General features: G+C 40.5%; 1 protein-coding gene across 1 annotated transcript in view; it reads left to right on the forward strand.

Annotated features, from left to right (window-relative positions):
* Positions 1–742: 742 nt before the first annotated feature.
* Positions 743–19169, forward strand: part of arrdc1b (arrestin domain containing 1b) — a gene marked incomplete at its 3' end in the record, with an annotated part of 70650 nt that continues 52223 nt past the window's right edge. Inside the window, exon 1 of the mRNA XM_080742699.1 lies at positions 743–866. Coding sequence (XP_080598825.1) covers positions 749–866 — 118 coding nt within the window. The 5' untranslated portion in view covers positions 743–748. The remainder of the gene's footprint in view (positions 867–19169) is intronic.

The following is a 19169-nucleotide window of genomic DNA, read 5'->3' on the forward strand; positions in this document are numbered from 1 at the left end:
CCCTGTAAAAAGTCAAAGCCAAAGCCACTTTTTTCCTTCTTTTTTTTTTGTCTGACTGTTATGTAGTGTTTTGCATAGTAGACTATTGTTGTATATTTGTCTGTCATTTAATGTCTACAAAGGACCCAATGTAAACAATGCATATGGTGCCTACTATTATTTATTTATTTTACATAAATTAAAGCTGTCACAAAGTGCCCAGCACAAGAAGCGCCCACAATGACAAGTATAGGACTCTCTCTGACTGTAAAATGCAATTCATTCATTCATAATATTATTTTTTTATTTTATTATATTAATATTTAATATATTTTTTGGTACATGGTTTAAGGTGCTTTGTCTTTTCTGTTTTCTCTGTGTTCTGTTAGGGCAGTTTAGTTGCCTAAAATGTTTTGACATTTTCAATAAAATAAACAATAAAAATAAAACAGTTTTATAGAATACAGGACTTTAACTTTTAACAAAGCATTTCTAAATTGTGGTTGACTACTTTTTTAAATCTCACTTTCCTCCACCACTGCATTTTAATAACGGTGACGGATTAGTTTCTCGTTCAATGTTGATGTTTTTATTTCCAGGGTGACGTCACAACTCGGGGGTGGAGGCAGGGAGATGCAGCAGGTGAGAGAGAGTGATGCGCATAGCTCTCTCTACCCAGCCAGCCAGTCAGTCAGTCAGTCAGTCAGTGGAAGGCAGAGAGAGAGAGAGAGAGTAGCAGACAGAACGGAGAGAGGGAGAGAGAGCCACCATGGGCAAGCTGCAGGAATTTGATATTACTTTCACCAACAATAAAGTGGTTTACAGTCCTGGCGAGTCCATCAGTGGAACTTTGAAAATAAGAACTGTCAACTCGCTGCCGTATAAAGGTAAGAGCGAATACACAGCCTGTAAACATTTTGGAGAGACTTTCAATTTACCATTGCCTGTGTTGTCACGCATGGTCAGCGGCGTCAGTTCAGAAAAAGCTAAGGTATGGCAACATGACTGGTGTCTTGCAACAGGCACGATTACAGTACATTTTATTATTTCCCCCTGTAGCCAAGGTATGACAGCTGCCATAGCTTGCCATACCCAATTGATGCCTCTGTGCATGGTTCTGCGAAGCGCAATAAGTGACTCCCATGTAAACATGAAGTTTCCTTCCCATTTTATGAAATAAATAATAGGCAACTCGTGTTGATACAATATAGTTTAGGACTCTTATTATTGTCTTGATATAATGAATTTAAATGGTAATTAGGAAGCTGTATGACAAAAAGATTTGCGAGGACATTTAACGCATTGTTGTTGCTGTGCGGAGTTTAATTATTATACTCGATCGCTCGCACCCGGTGTGCGCTTGCTTGGGACACGTCGCGATGCGACGAAAAATAGCAGATCTACAAGCTCTACAAGGCGTTGTGACCTGACGCCTTGAGAGCCTGTAGATCTGTCTTTTTTTCGATAGTCAGCGACTCTCCACTCTTGTCACTGACAGTTATTTTGACAGTTAGCTCCGGACGTTGTCAACTCCTATCCGCCCACCTGCTCAGCTGCTGTCTGACACAGACTGACTGACTGCATGCTTGGCTGCTGGCAGTGCTGCTGCTGCTGTTGATGATGATGATGATGATGGGGTAGATGCATAGGCAGTGTTTCTCAAACTTTCAAATGTCAAGGTCTCCCCTTAACTCTGACAGTGGTTAATTTGGTTCCATTTGTACACTGTCAGAGTTACAGACTTGTATGAGTCAATTAATGCCCCGTTTTCATAGACACCCCTAAAGGAACCCACAGAGTCCCTGGGCTTTGAGAACCACTGACATAGGCTATTTTTTTTTTTTTTTTTTACAGTGGTGGAAAAAGTACTCACATATTTTACTCAAGTTAAAAGTATCAATAGCCTACTGCAATATAAAAATACTTTACAAGTAGAAGTCAGGAACCCAAAATTTACTTCATTAAAGGCTAAAAGTATGTTTCAAAGCCATATATCCTATTGATGCACCACGTTCATTACAGCATGTTGTTGCTTCCATTCATTCGTTCGTTCGTTCGTTCGTTCATTCATTCATCCATTCATTGTGTGAGAAACCAGAAGAATGGTTGTTTAGGCTGCTGGTTTTGAGCACTGAGCTGAAGTTGACAAAGTATAAGCAGATCATGTGGAACATCATCACACAACAGGTGTCATCTAGGGCTGGGCTATGTGGATAAAATCCAATATACGGATATTCTCTATATTTGAGTTTTTATTACCAAATACATTGATATCGTCACATTGTGACAATTCTTTAAAATGTTAAAGTATTAAAATGTAGTTGGACTATTAGGCTATTATCACCTTTAGGACACATTTTAACACATTTTTGTGTGTAAGGTTTTAGTGATGAAAACCAACAATATTATGATTGCCAAAACCCCATAGGATAGTCCCATATCATAAACCCATAGGATAGTCTCATATCATAAACCCATAGGATAGTCTCATATCATAAACCCATAGGATAGTCTCATATCATAAACCCATAGGATAGTCTCATATCATAATTATATCTCTATATTGCCCATCCCTAACACTGATCCCTGCTTGTGTTGCCCCAGAACAGTAGTAACTAAGTACATTTACTCAAGTACTGTACAAGTAAGTGAGGATTTTTTTTACTTTACTTGAGTATTTCCAATTCTCAATATTCCACTACATCTCAGACAAATATTGTACTTTTACTCCACCGCAATTATTTGAAAACTTTAGTTACTTGTTACTCATGTAGATGTTATTACAAAACATATATTCAGCCCTATATACATTTCAGCTTTTATTTTGATAATAGCTGATCTACAAGCTCACAATGTGTTTTGCGATGCGACACATTGTGTGGTTGTAGATATTAGATAAGTATATTTTGAACTCCTGACTTTTACTCGTAACAGAGTACTTCTACATTTGAGTACTTTTTCCAACACTGGAATTAGCCAACCTTCATATTATTGATGGTGGGTGGTTGTATACTGAGTCGCAAATAGGTTTTTCAAGGTGAAGAACGGCTTGTGGAGTTTCCATGGATGGAACTACACAAAGAATCCATTGTTGGATTCCTCCAGATAATAGAGGGCTGGAACCAACCTTCACATCTACAGGATAACAGCGTAACTAGAGTAGATAACCTGAAGGTCCACGTCTGTAGGCTACTCACAGGTTTACTGTGTGGATGATACCCTCAGAATAAGAGTTCATTTAAAAGTCAAAACATGAATGAAATGTTAAGAATGTTCTTTAGACAGATGCTAGCTTCATTGTTTACCTGGTATCCTAGTTTCTTTGAGGTATCAGGCGATACATTGTTCTCTCTGCTGCACTCTATACTTATGTGTCTTATTTACCTTATTTGTTGAGTTCATGCTTACTCTGATTATTAGGGATGGGACGATACGCGATATTATCATTTATTGTGATAAAAAACACTCACGATAATCGTATCGTGGAAGTTTAATTTATCGTGATATCGTCCTCCGTCATGCACTGGGATCAATTCACCTTTTATTTGCCGAGCTGCATATCCGGTACCATTTAAACCCTCTATAATTGGTAAAAGGTACTTATAATATACAAACTTGATACATTCTTTTTTTCACTCACTATCAAATGTCTTTGCCAAAAAATAGCCGATCTACAAGCTCAAAACGCGTCGCAACGCAACGCGTTGTGAGCTTGTAGATCTGCTATTTTTTGGCAAATGTTCCGCCCCAGGATAATGGATTTTGACTATCGCGATAATATCGTAAATCACGATTTATTTTGTCACAATAATCGTGATATGACATTTTCATATCGTACCATCCCTACTGATTATTCCCCTCTTGCACTGGTCGCTCTGGATAAAAATGTCGACTAAATGCATGAATTGTTTTAAATGCCAAGACACCTCCCCCAAAAATGATTAATAGTGATGAGTGTGAATTCAAAACAAAAGGAAACATTTGTTTTCCTAACATAGCTCTCCTTTTTCTCCCTACAGTATTTGAATGTATGATATAGTATTTTCCTTTCAATTAGCTACATATGTTAATTAGCCTCTTGTCTTGTGTTGGGGTCGACCTGGGACAGATGGCGTACAGTGGAGGTCACACCTCCTGATGGTCCCCCTGTAAGGTCACACCATGACCGATATGGTTTGTGGGAACACTGGAGAGACTGGGGATCTGACACCTGTAGCTGCCTCGGGGATCAATGTTTTACTTAGGTTCGTGGGTGGCTATAGTGTGTGCCAGCGGCTACGTCATTGTAGTCCTTAGCGGCCATTTCTTGGGTCAAAACACAGGTGTTTCAATTGTTTGATTGCATAGAACTAATGCTATAGTCTAATCAGAACACCTGTGTAAGGCTGTGTTTACCCAAGAAATGGCCGCGCTTAGAACTACATTTGGCACACCCTATAGGGCTGCAACAGTTCATCGAACTCATCGATTTATAATAATTCATAATTCAAAAACATTTCTAAAGTAACAAACATTGCTGATCTACAGTATGAGATCACAAATAAATTAAATTTGAAAATGGTTTTGTATCGTTTGTATGAAACAAAAAATAATGGCAAAACACGCTTCATTAATCAAAAATGTAATCTATTCAATTAATAATCGCTAAGAAAATAAAATAATCATACATGCCAATCCTGATGTGTATGGACCACGCATTTGTCCTACACAGTTAAACCTTGAGTGTTTAACTCTGAAAGTGTACAGAAATAAATGGAGACCCTCAAGGAATTGTTCTGTGTACATCCGTTTGAGTTTGACGTGGCACTGCTGAAGAGACATTAGAGAAATAAAGAGTGACAGTAAAGCGAATAAATAGAATTGGGTGAAATGGCTTTTCTCTTCCCTGTGCCATGCTCTGCGAGTTGTCTGGGAAATGTGCTCATTTCAGTCAGGCCTTCCCATGTCTTCTACACTGTAGCATTTGTGATAGTAGTTCCTTGGAGATGACTGGACACTTATAACCAGCCCTCCTCCTGGTGAACTTATTGGTCAGGGCAGAACATTTTTGGGTATTAATGTAATGCCCTACTACCTCATTATACAACAGTGACCAGCTCACAAAATGCAGAGATTCTAGATCTATTTTGGACTAATGTTGAAAGTAGAAGTGGTTTGGTCTGTCTGCGGTTTTTTATTATGAATAAATATTGAAAGCAATACAAAGTATTATAAACATGGCTTTTGACTAAATAATAAATACACTGGGTTGGAAATACCTCTCCAATTTCATGATATATCCCACTAGAAAGCCTGAGCTTTGCCCAATTATGGGTGTAACAAGGCGGGAAACATTGACCAGAGGTGGACCACTTCAAATTGAACCTATAGGTGTTTACTTTTGATTCAGGACATGTTTGAGTGTAGGCTGAGAGCTAGTAAGTAGTGGTTCCACCCTCTCCAAAAGTGTGTCTGGGCAGATAAGCCACACGCTATCCAGGGGCGTCACAAGGGGAGGGGGGGGGGGAGTGGGAGTTACTAGGGCCCAAGGTGGAGGGGGCCTTAATTATTTTATACTTTAGCTATTGAAAAATAGCAGATATACAAGCTCACAGCGCGGCACCGAGTGCCGCACTGCGAGCTTGTAGATCTGCTATTTTTGAAAAGCCGTGAGAATGTGTACAAATCTTTGTAAGTGAACACATTTTCTAACTCAAATTTTGCTTCTGGAAGGTCCCTGGAACGAAACATTTTGAGATGGGGGTCCGTGGCCAAATACATATCATCTTGGGGGTCTTTCACATGAAACAGTTTGAGCGAGATACATAGGTTTAAAAAAAAAAGCTATTGAAAAATAGCAGATATACAAGCTCACAGCGCGGCACCAAGTGCCGCACTGCGAGCTTGTAGATCTGCTATTTTTGAAAAGCCGTGAGAATGTGTACAAATCTTTGTAAGTGAACATTTTCTAACTCAAATTTTGCTTCTGGAAACTTCAAAATTCTAAAATACCAGATCTACAAGCTTGCTGTGAGCTTGTATATCTATATATATATTGTATATCTATATATATTTTTCAATAGTTTAAAGCACAAAATAACGCAGTGAATGCTTGTACCCAGGGCCCAGAATTTGGTGCGACACCCCTGACGCTATCCATTACATATACAGTAGGTTGTGGCTTCATGTGAGACATATGGATTTAGCCATTGTTGGCCCTTTTACAGTATTTACATTCTAGTCTGTGTGGGGTGTATGCAGTTACCGCTAGTGGTGGGAAAAATACACAAATTATTTACTCAAGTAGAAGTATCAATACTGCAACGTAGAAATACTTTGTTAGGGTGCCCTAACCGCCAATGCATTTCATTGAGAATGGAGCGTTTTTTGCAGAAATCCTCTACTGGCAAAAAAACGCTCCATTCTCATTGAAATGCATTGGCGGATTCCACTCTAGGTATTTTGGTGTGAGGGCACCCTTACAAGTAAAAGTGTGGAATTCAGTACGAAAGCATTGATATCAAAATGTACTTAAAGTACCAAAAGTAGAAAGTACTCGTTATGCAGAGAATGTTTTACAAGTTTTCAAATGTATACAAAATATTTTGAAAATAGAAGATGGCACGCATTGAGCTTGTAGATCGACTATTTTCAAATGGCCAAAATGTATATAGGGCTGAAGTGGTTATTGTATGTTTTGTAATAATAATAATCAAAATCTACAAAGTAACTGGTAACTAAAGTTTTTAAATAACTGTAGTGGAGTAAAAGTATACAATATTTCTCTGAGATCTAGTGAAGTAGAAGTAAAAGTACAGAAAATATAAAATACTCCAGTAAAGTAAAAAATACATCAAACTGTACTTAAGTACAGTACCTAGTTACTTTACACCACTGGTAGATTGTGTCATCATTTGAGCCATATATTTAGCCATTGTTGTCCTTTTACAGTATTTACATTGTAGTCTGAGTGGGGTATATACAGTTACCTCTAGTATTGTTGTGGTGGAATAAATAGAGAGGGATTGTTCTGTATGGCAGAGCTTGGTGTTGTTTTCCTTTAGATGCTTATTCTGTGAGTTGAAAAGGGGGGACAGGGGATATTCAAAACCTCACTCTATTATTGATGAAAAGACCATTAGTCAGTATTTCCATTGATTAGCCCACTTAGCATACAGCAACAGTCAGAGTCATAAATGGAAGGTTGGTGCACCGATAGCCATAATATTGTATCATCCTTTCTTTCTTTTTTTTTTTTATATATATTTTTTGTGCTTTTTATGCCTTTATTTGATAGGATAGTAGACTGACAGGAAATGGGGAGAGAGATGGGGAATGACATGTGGCAAAGGTCGTCTGAATCGGGAATCGAACCGGTATGTGGTATGCGCCTTGACCACTAGGCCAGCGGGCGCCCCTGTATCATCCTTTCTGTTTGTTTTTGTTTTTCTCAACAATGACCTTCTGAAATGATGATGTTTTCCCTGTGTGTGATGTCATGGCTGTGGTGTGTTGATCCAGGGAAGGTCATAGTCAAGGCCGGCCACGTCCAGACCTTAACATTGGGGTTCACTGTGACGTCATATTGACCTCCAAATGGATGGTTCCACACCTTGATGTTTGGGACCAGTGATGCGTCACCACGATTGGGCTGCAACAATCGATTTTTTTTCTTGATGACCTTCCCTGGATCATATCACACTGCTAGTATGCAAAGTTTCAGTCCAATATGACCTGAGGTGTGTTGGCAGAGACAGACGGACAACTTCAATATCACTGTCAGGCAGAAAACCCTTATCTACAAATGTATTCTTCTGCCTTCGCATACATCATGTCCTAGTATGAGCGAATAGGGGAAGGGAATCAACGTCACATGATCCTTTGTTTGACCTGGAGTCTGGATCAAACAAAGGTGCTTAATTATTGGTCAAAATACCCAGATGTGTATCTCAAAGAATGTTATTTGCGAAAATAGCATAGATCCTGGATGTCGTCAGTATATGCCCACTTTTGTGCCCATAATGGAGCTGACTGGTTTGTTTGCGCCTGATGCCATGACAACACATTGAGGTTAGACAACACACTCCATATTTGGGCGTAGCTGCATTGGTTATGGCTGCATCATGGTGACATGAGCGTAACAACATAGTGACATGAGCGTGACATCATGCCGGCCCACCTGCCTGTCCTCCCGTAAGCCAATTTTGAGCGGTGCTAACTGCTCCTAGTACATCTGGCTTTGTGTGAAGGAGCACGGAATTAGCTCGGAACCCCATTGTATGGAGATAACTAACGTCACGGACAGAACGGCCGATACAAGGAGATAAGCACTGCTCACTTCGCACAGGTGCGATTTTGAATATAGGATTAACGCTCTACTCAAACGCGGCACGAAGCAACGCGCTCTGAGCTTGTAGATGTGCTACCTTTTGCTATTTTTGAATTTGAATCCTGAAAGGTCACAGCTGCAGTATGTTTCTACCTGCCAGTGAAGACATGTATAGAAAAAGGCCCTGTCATGTAGGGAGAGGTGAGGGGAACCCTCCCTGGGTGTGTGTGATAGGGTTATAGATCTGGGGTGGCAGTGAGAGCCAGGCTGTCTGGTCTGTTTAGCATCAAGTTGAGTGTTGGCGTGTCTTCCACGTTCCAGCAGCGTTGTCTAGTCATCTGATACAGCATAGGAATATTGATGTATTGGAACAGCTGTGAGAGCAGCATATATCATGTCCTGTATAGCAGGGGAACACCACACTATTGACCTTGTGTGGCTGTACACCAGCAGTTCACAACCTGTGAGCAGGGGACCACTGGGGGGCCGTGGAGGTATTACAGGTGGGTCCCCAAATAATTGGCAATTTTTTGTTAAAGTAGGTTCGGGAGAGGCTTATTGTCGGTATCAGCCGCCAGCCGATAATGCAGGAGTCTGTCCCTGTTACGATACACTAGACTAGACCCCTGGGAGATGGAGTGCTGAGGTGGAGCACCACAATTACCATCAGCTCCCAGTACTTACCGCACGACGTGCTACACCCAAGCTGTGCTACTCATACGCTGAGTTGGTGGTGTCCCAGAATCGAACCCTTGTGGTCCAAAGGCGATAGCTTTACCGACTGAGCTACCCGGACACAAATAATGTAATGTAACATTAATTTAAGAAGGAATGAGATCATGTAAAAAACATGTCATAGTGTCATAGTATACTGTTACTTCCATTGATCCAAGCCAGCCCAGAACACCACCTGAATTGATTGATTGAATAAACATTAAAATAAACTTGCTCTGAAAACTCAATTGGCACACACAGCTTGACCACTGAACATGGCAGCTGAACAGCTGGTGTGTTAAGTGGTCAGATGGGTGGGCCACAAACACTATAAAGATATCCAGGTGGGACAAAAGGTTGGGAACCAAGTGGTATATACCAGTGGTTCCCAAACCTTTTAGCTCATGACCCAAAAGAGACATTAGATGTTTGCCCAGGACCCAAACTAGTAAAAACAGCAGATCTACAAGCTCACAACGCATCGCTTCGTGCTTAGATTTTTCCTTTATTTATTTATGAAATTACTTAGGAGAATGATAGATTATTCGCGATGCTTTGTGAGCTTGTAGATCTGCTATTTTCACTACTTCTTAAACATTTGTTTTCTAATTTATGTGATTTCTTGGCTTTTTCCTTCATTTATTAATGAAACTACTTAGAAGAATGATCGATTTTTGTATTATTATCCATGAAAATCTTATTTTTAAATAATAATTTGTAGGAAATGTAGGAAACCAATAATTAAGGGACCACAAAAATGTGTCCGCGACCCACAAATGGGTCCCTACCCAGTGCTTGGGAAACAGTGCTGTATACTACTGTCTATGCAAGCAGATGAAGGTTTGCAGCTTTGGGTTTTCCGGAGTTACGAACTGTCATCCGAACTGGTCTGGAGGGGGAAGAGTGTGGGCTTTCTTCTTCTGCTAGATGAACAACAATGGTCATGTTCCTGAAATATACTCTATAAAGAGGGCATCACCAAGGTCCTTGTCGTGTTTATTTGTATTTGTTTGTGATTTTCAGTTATAAAGTAATATTTTCCAAGTGAAACCGCAAAGAATACTCATACTTTCATTACGGTTCAGTCATCAATGTATGTAAATAAGAGCTGGGACTATCTACAGTATTTGCAAGTAGATTGATGGTAAATGATCATGGCTTAGCTCGCAGCAAACAGCAACATTTAGTGTAACCGAATCACCATGGATGGTAACAAGAGCCATTACTCTCATGTAAACAAGACTGCGGAATGACACACACACACACACACACACACACACACACACACACACACACACACACACACACACACACACACACACACACACACACACACACACACACAGTCTAGTCTAGTCTCACATTTTAAAATCTGACTCAACTTCTAGTCTAGTCTCACATTTTAAAATCTGACCTCAGCTTCCTGTTCTGCCTTGATTTACAGAACGTCTTGCTTCTCTTTGTTTAAGTCTCGTTCTGCTTCATTAAATTCATTCCGTCCGAGTGTTCTGTCAGCATGTTATAACGGTGCAGTGAGTGCAGCCTGCCACAGCTTCATTTAACTCCCCAGAGAGGAAACCGTGTGTGTCATCAACAAGTTTGACTGCGCCTGGCATCCTCTGCACTCACTGTGTGTGGCTGCTGAACTAGTCTTGCGTTTAGTTGCTAGACAACAACCATTCCACAATCTCCGAATTCTATATACAGTCTGGAACTACACCTCATACTTTCATTACGGTTCAGTCATCAATGTATGTAAATAAGAGCTGGGACTATCTACAGTATTTGCAAGTAGATTGATGGTAAATGATCATGGCTTAGCTCGCAGCAAACAGCAACATTTAGTGTAACCGAATCACCATGGATGGTAACAAGAGCCATTACTCTCATGTAAACAAGACTGCGGAATGACACACACACACACACACACACACACACACACACACACACACACACACACACACACACACACACACACACACACACACACACACACACACACACACACACACACACACACACACACACAGTCTAGTCTAGTCTCACATTTTAAAATCTGACTCAACTTCTAGTCTAGTCTCACATTTTAAAATCTGACCTCAGCTTCCTGTTCTGCCTTGATTTACAGAACGTCTTGCTTCTCTTTGTTTAAGTCTCGTTCTGCTTCATTAAATTCATTCCGTCCGAGTGTTCTGTCAGCATGTTATAACGGTGCAGTGAGTGCAGCCTGCCACAGCTTCATTTAACTCCCCAGAGAGGAAACCGTGTGTGTCATCAACAAGTTTGACTGCGCCTGGCATCCTCTGCACTCACTGTGTGTGGCTGCTGAACTAGTCTTGCGTTTAGTTGCTAGACAACCATTCCACAATCTCCGAATTCTATATACAGTCTGGAACTACACCTCCTGAAATCCGAGGAACCGAAGCTGGCATTTCCGTTCACGATTTTTTTAAATGTATTTCCATTTCTGGTAGGCATCAAACTATACTGTGTATGCTGAGGTGGTTATGATTTATATTAGGCTCCACATCCGCTTTATCCCTTGCTCATGATCAGAGCTTCCTTACGTGCTCCAGACTGTATGACGTAAGCATCGTAAGCATTTGACAATTACCGGAGGAAAACAGTCTGGCCACGTGGAACTACTGATGAAGAGAACATGTCATGACGCATATTTCAAAAATAGCCAAAATAGCCCTAGATGCACCATCTGCAAGCTCAAAATGAGTCATGATGTGACAGATTGAGATGAGAGTATATAAGGATGACTATTTCCTTTCTCCCACATGTAGACAGTAATATTATTATGTACTCAATTTAATCCAACACCTACTGTAAGCTAAGATCTTCTCTCCTCCTTTTTTGTGTTGAAACAAGAACTTGGCTTCACTTCCTCCCTGGTGCTGTGTTTATTCCTGCTAATGACAACACGTTTACGTTTAGGGCAGTGGTGCGGAGAGAGATTACTGCTGTACTAATAGTGCTTAGTGATCAGGTGCAAGAAAACAAAGATGACGAGACTTTAAGAAAGAAAAGGACACCTCCTGCGAACTGGGCCTGGCACTCCCTCTGTGGTTTATATCATGAGGACACACACACACACACACACACACACACACACACGCACATGCACACGCACACACACACACACACACACACACACACACACACACACACACACACACACCACACGCACACCCTGAGGAAAACCGGCTGCGTTCGGAGAAAAGATGATACACATTAAGTCCTTAGTGTAAATGCATCCATTTGTAACTCCGGGGGTTGAACAAACACTCAGAGTTAAATTAAGACTGAGACTGTTTTTACTCTGTACCAAGGGAGTGCAGGGATTCCACAGAGACTTGGAAGTACATCGATTGGCCTCAATATCGAGGCCAACTTTTGCCTCCTACGAGCAACGATCAGGCGCACTAGGGTTTCAAAAGGTAGACGCAGGTGCAGTAGCATTTTAAATGCGGAAGTGTTGCTATCCCAGATTTGACGGCTGCATCTCTGTTCTAACGTGGTTCCGGGGGCTTGACAACCGCATATTTGAACTACTCAACGGCAGGCATCGCACTTCCTTGAGTCCTTGATGATGTGCAAATCTAGGCGGCTAGTTTGAAGTCAATCGGTCCCATATGCTGTGTCTGTGGCTCTGGACAACCGGATCTCAAATGCCTAAATGGAGTGTCAGTCCAAAGTCAAAGTGTGGGCATGTCTTTTCTTTTTCGTGCACAGATCTCTGCAGCCAGCCGTGCTCTGGTGGTTTTGTGTGTTGGCGTTGTGTTTGTCTAGACTCTGTTGGCCTGCCTGCCTGGGTAAATGATGACATCATTGCCTTGAGGGCCAGCGATAAGGGAGCGAGCAGGTGGGGGAACAGAGGAGCTGAAGCAAACAAAGCCCTGCGTAATGATGATACCTGGAGTGTTCATTTTCATCAGACTGTCTCCTTCGCTCGCATTTAACCAGTTGAACCCTAGCACTCCCTGTTCTGAGGGGGAACATTCTGGTGTAGAAGGAAACAAGAGCAGACCAAGTACAGAACCAACTCAGGTCAGGTCCGTGTCACTAAGTATAGAGGGTTTAAAGGAGTAGTTCACCCCCAAAATGACTTTTTTTCTATTGAGCATTGAGTTCAATAATATTCAATAATGTTCAAAAATGATTATAGTAAACTTACCCTGACGCTTTCCCCATCCAGTGCCAGGCATTTGGGTCCCCATCTAGTGCCATGCATTTGGGTCCCCTTCCGGAATCAATGGGGATACATTTACTATAATCACATTTTTGTCTTATATATTAGGAATGCGACAAATATAAACATTTTTTATTGAACTCAAGTTTCCATGGCATGACTCATCAGCTCATCTTATCTCTCATCTGGTTCTTTTGAGAAGCTAACCTGATGAATGTCAGTGTACCGATTGTTTCCGTTCCCAATAAATTTGCTTTGAAGGCAAGTGTGCAAGATCCATATCCATCCATATTTCAACTTGGGCGACGATACAGTAGTTTGTGTTTTATGTTATTTAGCATCATGTTATTTGTGTTATGTTCAGTTATATGATATACCTTTCCTTTAACTCTTTATCGTTAATCTTATTGGAATTTGCCTGGAATCTGTACATGTGTGTACCACGCCAGTACTCAGTAGTCTGCTCTTGAAAAACAGTGACATGAATGTGTCAGCATCACCCTAAGCCTTCTCCTCTGGGCGTGGGTCAGTGCTGGTGATGTGCTGTCACTGCTGTTTTAACACCATCTGTAGAGCATTGTGCTTGTGGTTTTGGAGCATCTTCCTCCATGCCAGTCAGGATGCTCTCTATGGTGCATGTAGAAGTTGCAGAATACATTCCAAATCTCTTCACTCTGTGGAGGTAGAAGAGCCATTGTCAAGGCGGCAGCCTTGGCCAAAAAGTGTGGACCAGCCCAGGTCATCACTGATGTGAACTTGAGGCTGGTCACTCTCTCTATTGCAGACCTGATGGTGTGAATGGAGGCGTGTGCTCCCTGCAGCCACCTGTAGTCCACAATCTTAGTTTTGCAGAAGTTCAGATGGAGGTTTTGTCTTGAAACTACGATATCACAGCTTTCAGTTCCTCCCTGAGTTCCATCGAAGAAAGATTATGAGATCTAAGACAATTGTAGAAGTGACCGCATGTCTCCTGTAAATGCTAGAACGCACCAATGCAACTATAGTCGCAAGTCCTTGTAACAAAATGATCCACACCAAAGCATCACCTTGTACTTCCAGTGGGGATAATGGTTGAGAGTTGTTGCATGTTTCAGAGGCAAATATGAGTGTCCACAGCAAAATACTTGGTGTACTGTATAGGGTGATTTATTCTTAGTTGCACACCGGTTTTACCCAACAAAAATCGCTGATCTACAAACTCACAAGGTATCGTGCTGCACCACGTGGTGACATTGTGGGTCGGCTATTTTCAGTGGCGTGACATGGTGCGCAACCATCAGGCATTAGTCAGACTGTGTTACTCTCACTAAACACAGAGTATTGGCTGTTTGCCTTGTCCGTGGCATCAGTGGCGTAAGCTTGGAGCATTGTCGCCACCACCTGCTCCGTGTGCTCTTAGATTGGGATTATGTTATGTCGATGATCCGTTGACCCCTATAACCAACCCCCCATGCTCTGTTATTTAGGTCTACATTAAGAGGATTCTTTCTCAGGGCCACACACGCCATAACGGCCGTATTATATGTTCCCCTTCTCTTCCTCATTCCTTCCTCTTTCACTCCCCGTACTGGAATTATGACGAGTGTCCATTGATCTGTGGACATGATATGGTGAAGGGTGACTCAACAACTTCCCCCTTCTGTTTTGTTGTGTAAATCTTGTGATTAACTCCCTGGACAATGCTCCAAACTGTGTCCTAGACCAGTGGTTCTCAACCTTTTTAGGCCACGACCCCCAAAATAATCATATTTGAACTGAGGACCCCCCCACCCTGACAAGCACTTGAAGTTGGATGAGTTGAGGCATTACATTTTGTTTAATGATGGTTCTATTGTGAAAATAGCCAATCTATATGCTATTGCGTGGCGTTGTGAGCATGTATATCGGCTATTTTCACCATTTCTGCCTGTAATATTTGATAATTTGTTCAAATTGTTCATTTTAGAGGTATTAGGGTTAGTTAAATTGTCACTTTAGAAATGTGCAGATACCCTATACACACACTGTATGTTGGTTTGTTTACTGTTGAGTGAGAAAACAATGTTGCAGATTAAGCCATTCATCTGGGGACCCCCCAAAATCATTTGGGGACCCCCTGGGGGTCCTGGGCCCGACCCACAGGTTGAGAACTAGTGTTCTCTCTTCTCTCTCCTGGCTCCCAGGCTGTGGAATGACCTTCACCCTCCTCAGTCAGGACTGTAGACTCACTTCCCCAGTTTTCACCACAGTCTGGACACTAGTCTCCCCCTAGCTCTCCTTGTGTCACTCCTTGTTGCCTGTTTTGGTAGATGCTATTACTATGCAGAGATGTTGGTTACTTGTTCGCACATGCCCTGTACTGTTACTGTACATGTTATTTAAATAGATATACTGTTTGCTTGTCCATAAATGCTAAGAATGTTATTTAGATAGCATGTTGGTCAGACAAATGCTAGGTCTGATGTTTACCTGGTATTCTAGTTTCTTTGAGCACTAAATTGCTTTTCTTGCTATGTTGTTTGTTGACTGTTGTTCAACAAACTCTGATCTCACATGTGTAAGTGGCTCTGGGTGAGATCATCAGCTAAATGCCTACATTGTAAATTGTAAATCTTTTTATTTTTATTCTATTACTTGATAATTTTTACCCTGTCATTGTTGACTAGGGTTCATTCACACCATTTACTCCGATCCTTTGTGAGCCACTCTGGATAAGAGCATCTGCTAATTGCTAATTGACTTGCTTATTGACTTGAGACACTTGAAGCATTATTGTAACACGATAAAATTAACAGTATTTGTAAAACGTTTATGGGATTTTCACTGGGTTTTGTATTGGTGGAAATGGTCTAAACCTAGTTTACAGTGCTATGCATCCAGGATGGGGCTTTTCTAAAGAGTGAGTCACTCTTTATAGAGAAATGAAACCTTGTCTCCCACATGTGTTTCTTTGTCAGTCATCGTTTGCTGTTGGTTTTAGTTGGTTGTATAGTAAAATGTTGAGTAAAGAGTTGATCCATGTTGAAATGGTTACACCCAACAGGAAAAATAAATAGCGGTGTTTTGATTTACATGATACATATATGTGATTGTTTCAGTGCGGCTGGGCTAAGGCGTCAGTGGTACACTTCATTACAGTCTCCAAGAGGGCCTGTATAAGCCAATTGCTAGCGCATGGTCAGGTTTGGGGGTTTGATTCCCACTCTGGGAAATATGCTGTAGTTTAGGGCAGGGCAAAATATTGATATTATATTGACATCATGATATGAGACTAGATTTGGGATATTGTAACATGATATAACAGGATTTTCCTTGATTGAAATTCTGCACTCTGCATTACAATCAACCATGTCATGTTATAGACTCCAATACCTCGGACTATGTGAATAATTTGCAATACTTTTGCAACATCTTTTACATCAGAAATCTTTTATGGAGGTCAGATGGGAACTTAATCCATATTTATTTGAGTAGTCCTTGGCATGCAGAGGTTTGACAACCACCACTGTAAACATAGTGGCATGCAAAGAAGCAAGACTGTAATGTTGTTGATGAAGGAGGAGGTTTTGTGTGATGTTGCAGAGATTCTTGAAGTGCCTGTGGAATGTCACACATTCCATTCTTCACAGTCTACATAGCATCGCTGTCTGTCTACCTCTGGCTTCTGGTCATTGTCAGGTTTTGGTGGACATGATGAAAATGTGCCTTATCCAAAATGCAGTGCATGCCGATGAAGTCTTTTATGACCTTTAGAGAGGCAAGGCTTTGTGCTAAGCACAGTGAAAACTGAAACAAAAGAGAAGCTGCGATATGTTCTGTAAATCAAAACTGAAGAACGGGAAGCTTAAGTCAGATTTTAACATGTGAAACTACTCGTGAAACTACTCTCTCTCTGTGTGTGTGTGTGTGTGTGTGTGTGTGTGTGTGTGTGTGTGTGTGTGTGTGTGTGTGTGTGTGTGTGTGTGTGTGTGTGTGTGTGTGTGTGTGTGTGTGTGTGTGTGTGTGTGTGTGTGTGTGTGTGTGTGTGCGTGCGTGCGTGCGTGCGTGCGTGTGTGTAGGGGTGTCACGATTATGACATTTTACATGACGATTAATTGTCACTCAAATAATTGCGATTAACGATTTAATTGTGTTTTTGTCATTGACAATTACATTTCTGTTTAGCTTTTAGGTTTTGAAGTTGCTCATGGCAGATATGAAACATAACCTAAATATACAAAGAAATGATTGACATAGTTGACTTTACACTTTAAAAAGAACATTGATAGTGGAAATAGCTGATCTACAAGTGCACAACGTGTCGTATCTTGGCCCGTTGTGAGCTATTCCTATTTCCACTATTTTTGAAAATGTTTGAAAATATTTCACATTTTTCAACATGGAAACGATAATTGTGATTATGTAAAATATTTGCTATTATGTAAAATATTTGCTATTATGTCAAATATTTGCTAATATGTAAAATAATTGCGATTAGAGAGATACAGTAAGACATTTTCTCTCCAACTGAGCCTCTTTTCCTATTATATGCACTGCCTCTTCTCATTCTAATCCTAAACGCTCTTTTGGGCCACTTGAATCATATTGTCGGTGTTGGGTGGAAACCTTCCATGTCCAAAATGCATGTAAATTATTTTTTAAAAGCAACAATCGTTTTGGTGAATGAATGCCTCACTGCAGATGCCCTGTTAGATTCCCGGCCAGACAGACCCTTTTCTGCTTCACTCCTTTACTCTATCTGAGTTTCCCGCAGTGTTTCCCCAAACACTCGGTCGGGACCACGAGTAAATATCTATTTTATTTGACTACAAAAATATATATATATTAATTATTATTTCAAAAGAGTCGATTTTTTAATAAAATCTAAAATTCAGACATTAAGAAAGGATAATAAACTGAAATAGATTATAAAGAATAATCATATAAAAAAATATATAGGAAAAATATAGAATATACATCTTTTTTTAGAAGTAGTGAAAATAGTAGATCTACAAGCTCAAAACGTGTCGCAATGTGACTTACTTTGAGCTTGTAGATCAGCTGTTTTCACTAGTTTGGGTCCCGTGGAGACATTTCGCTTTTGTCTCTAGCTAAAGAGTTTGGGAACCAGTACTGCACTGTACCTAAGAACAGTAAGAAATAAATAACACAAAACAAGAGTAGATATTTAGTTCTTACCCAGCCACCACTCGAATCTCTGATTGTTGACGACCACTATTACAGCATTCAACAAAACAAATGTAGCATTCAAGAATCAGGATACTGCTGATGCTCTGTTGCAGATATCAATCCTAATTGCAACCTGCTGATCCACAGTTAGAGACACTATCAGCTGAAATATATATATATTAATTATTATTTCAAAAGAGTCGATTTTTTAATAAAATCTAAAATTCAGACATTAAGAAAGGATAATAAACTGAAATAGATTATAAAGAATAATCATATAAAAAAATATATAGGAAAAATATAGAATATACATCTTTTTTTAGAAGTAGTGAAAATAGTAGATCTACAAGCTCAAAACGTGTCGCAATGTGACTTACTTTGAGCTTGTAGATCAGCTGTTTTCACTAGTTTGGGTCCCGTGGAGACATTTCGCTTTTGTCTCTAGCTAAAGAGTTTGGGAACCAGTACTGCACTGTACCTAAGAACAGTAAGAAATAAATAACACAAAACAAGAGTAGATATTTAGTTCTTACCCAGCCACCACTCGAATCTCTGATTGTTGACGACCACTATTACAGCATTCAACAAAACAAATGTAGCATTCAAGAATCAGGATACTGCTGATGCTCTGTTGCAGATATCAATCCTAATTGCAACCTGCTGATCCACAGTTAGAGACACTATCAGCTGAAATACCATACTATATTATCAAATCCTCTTCAATTTGACTTGTGCAGAGATCTCAAGGTCACAGCAGGTCAGTCGACTACACAGTAAAATCCCATACATACACATTACATATACTTCAGTAAACAGATCATA

The sequence above is a fragment of the Nannobrachium achirus genome (genome assembly GCF_963921795.1).
Source record: "Nannobrachium achirus genome assembly, chromosome: 15".
NCBI classification, from domain to species: domain Eukaryota; kingdom Metazoa; phylum Chordata; class Actinopteri; order Myctophiformes; family Myctophidae; genus Nannobrachium; species Nannobrachium achirus.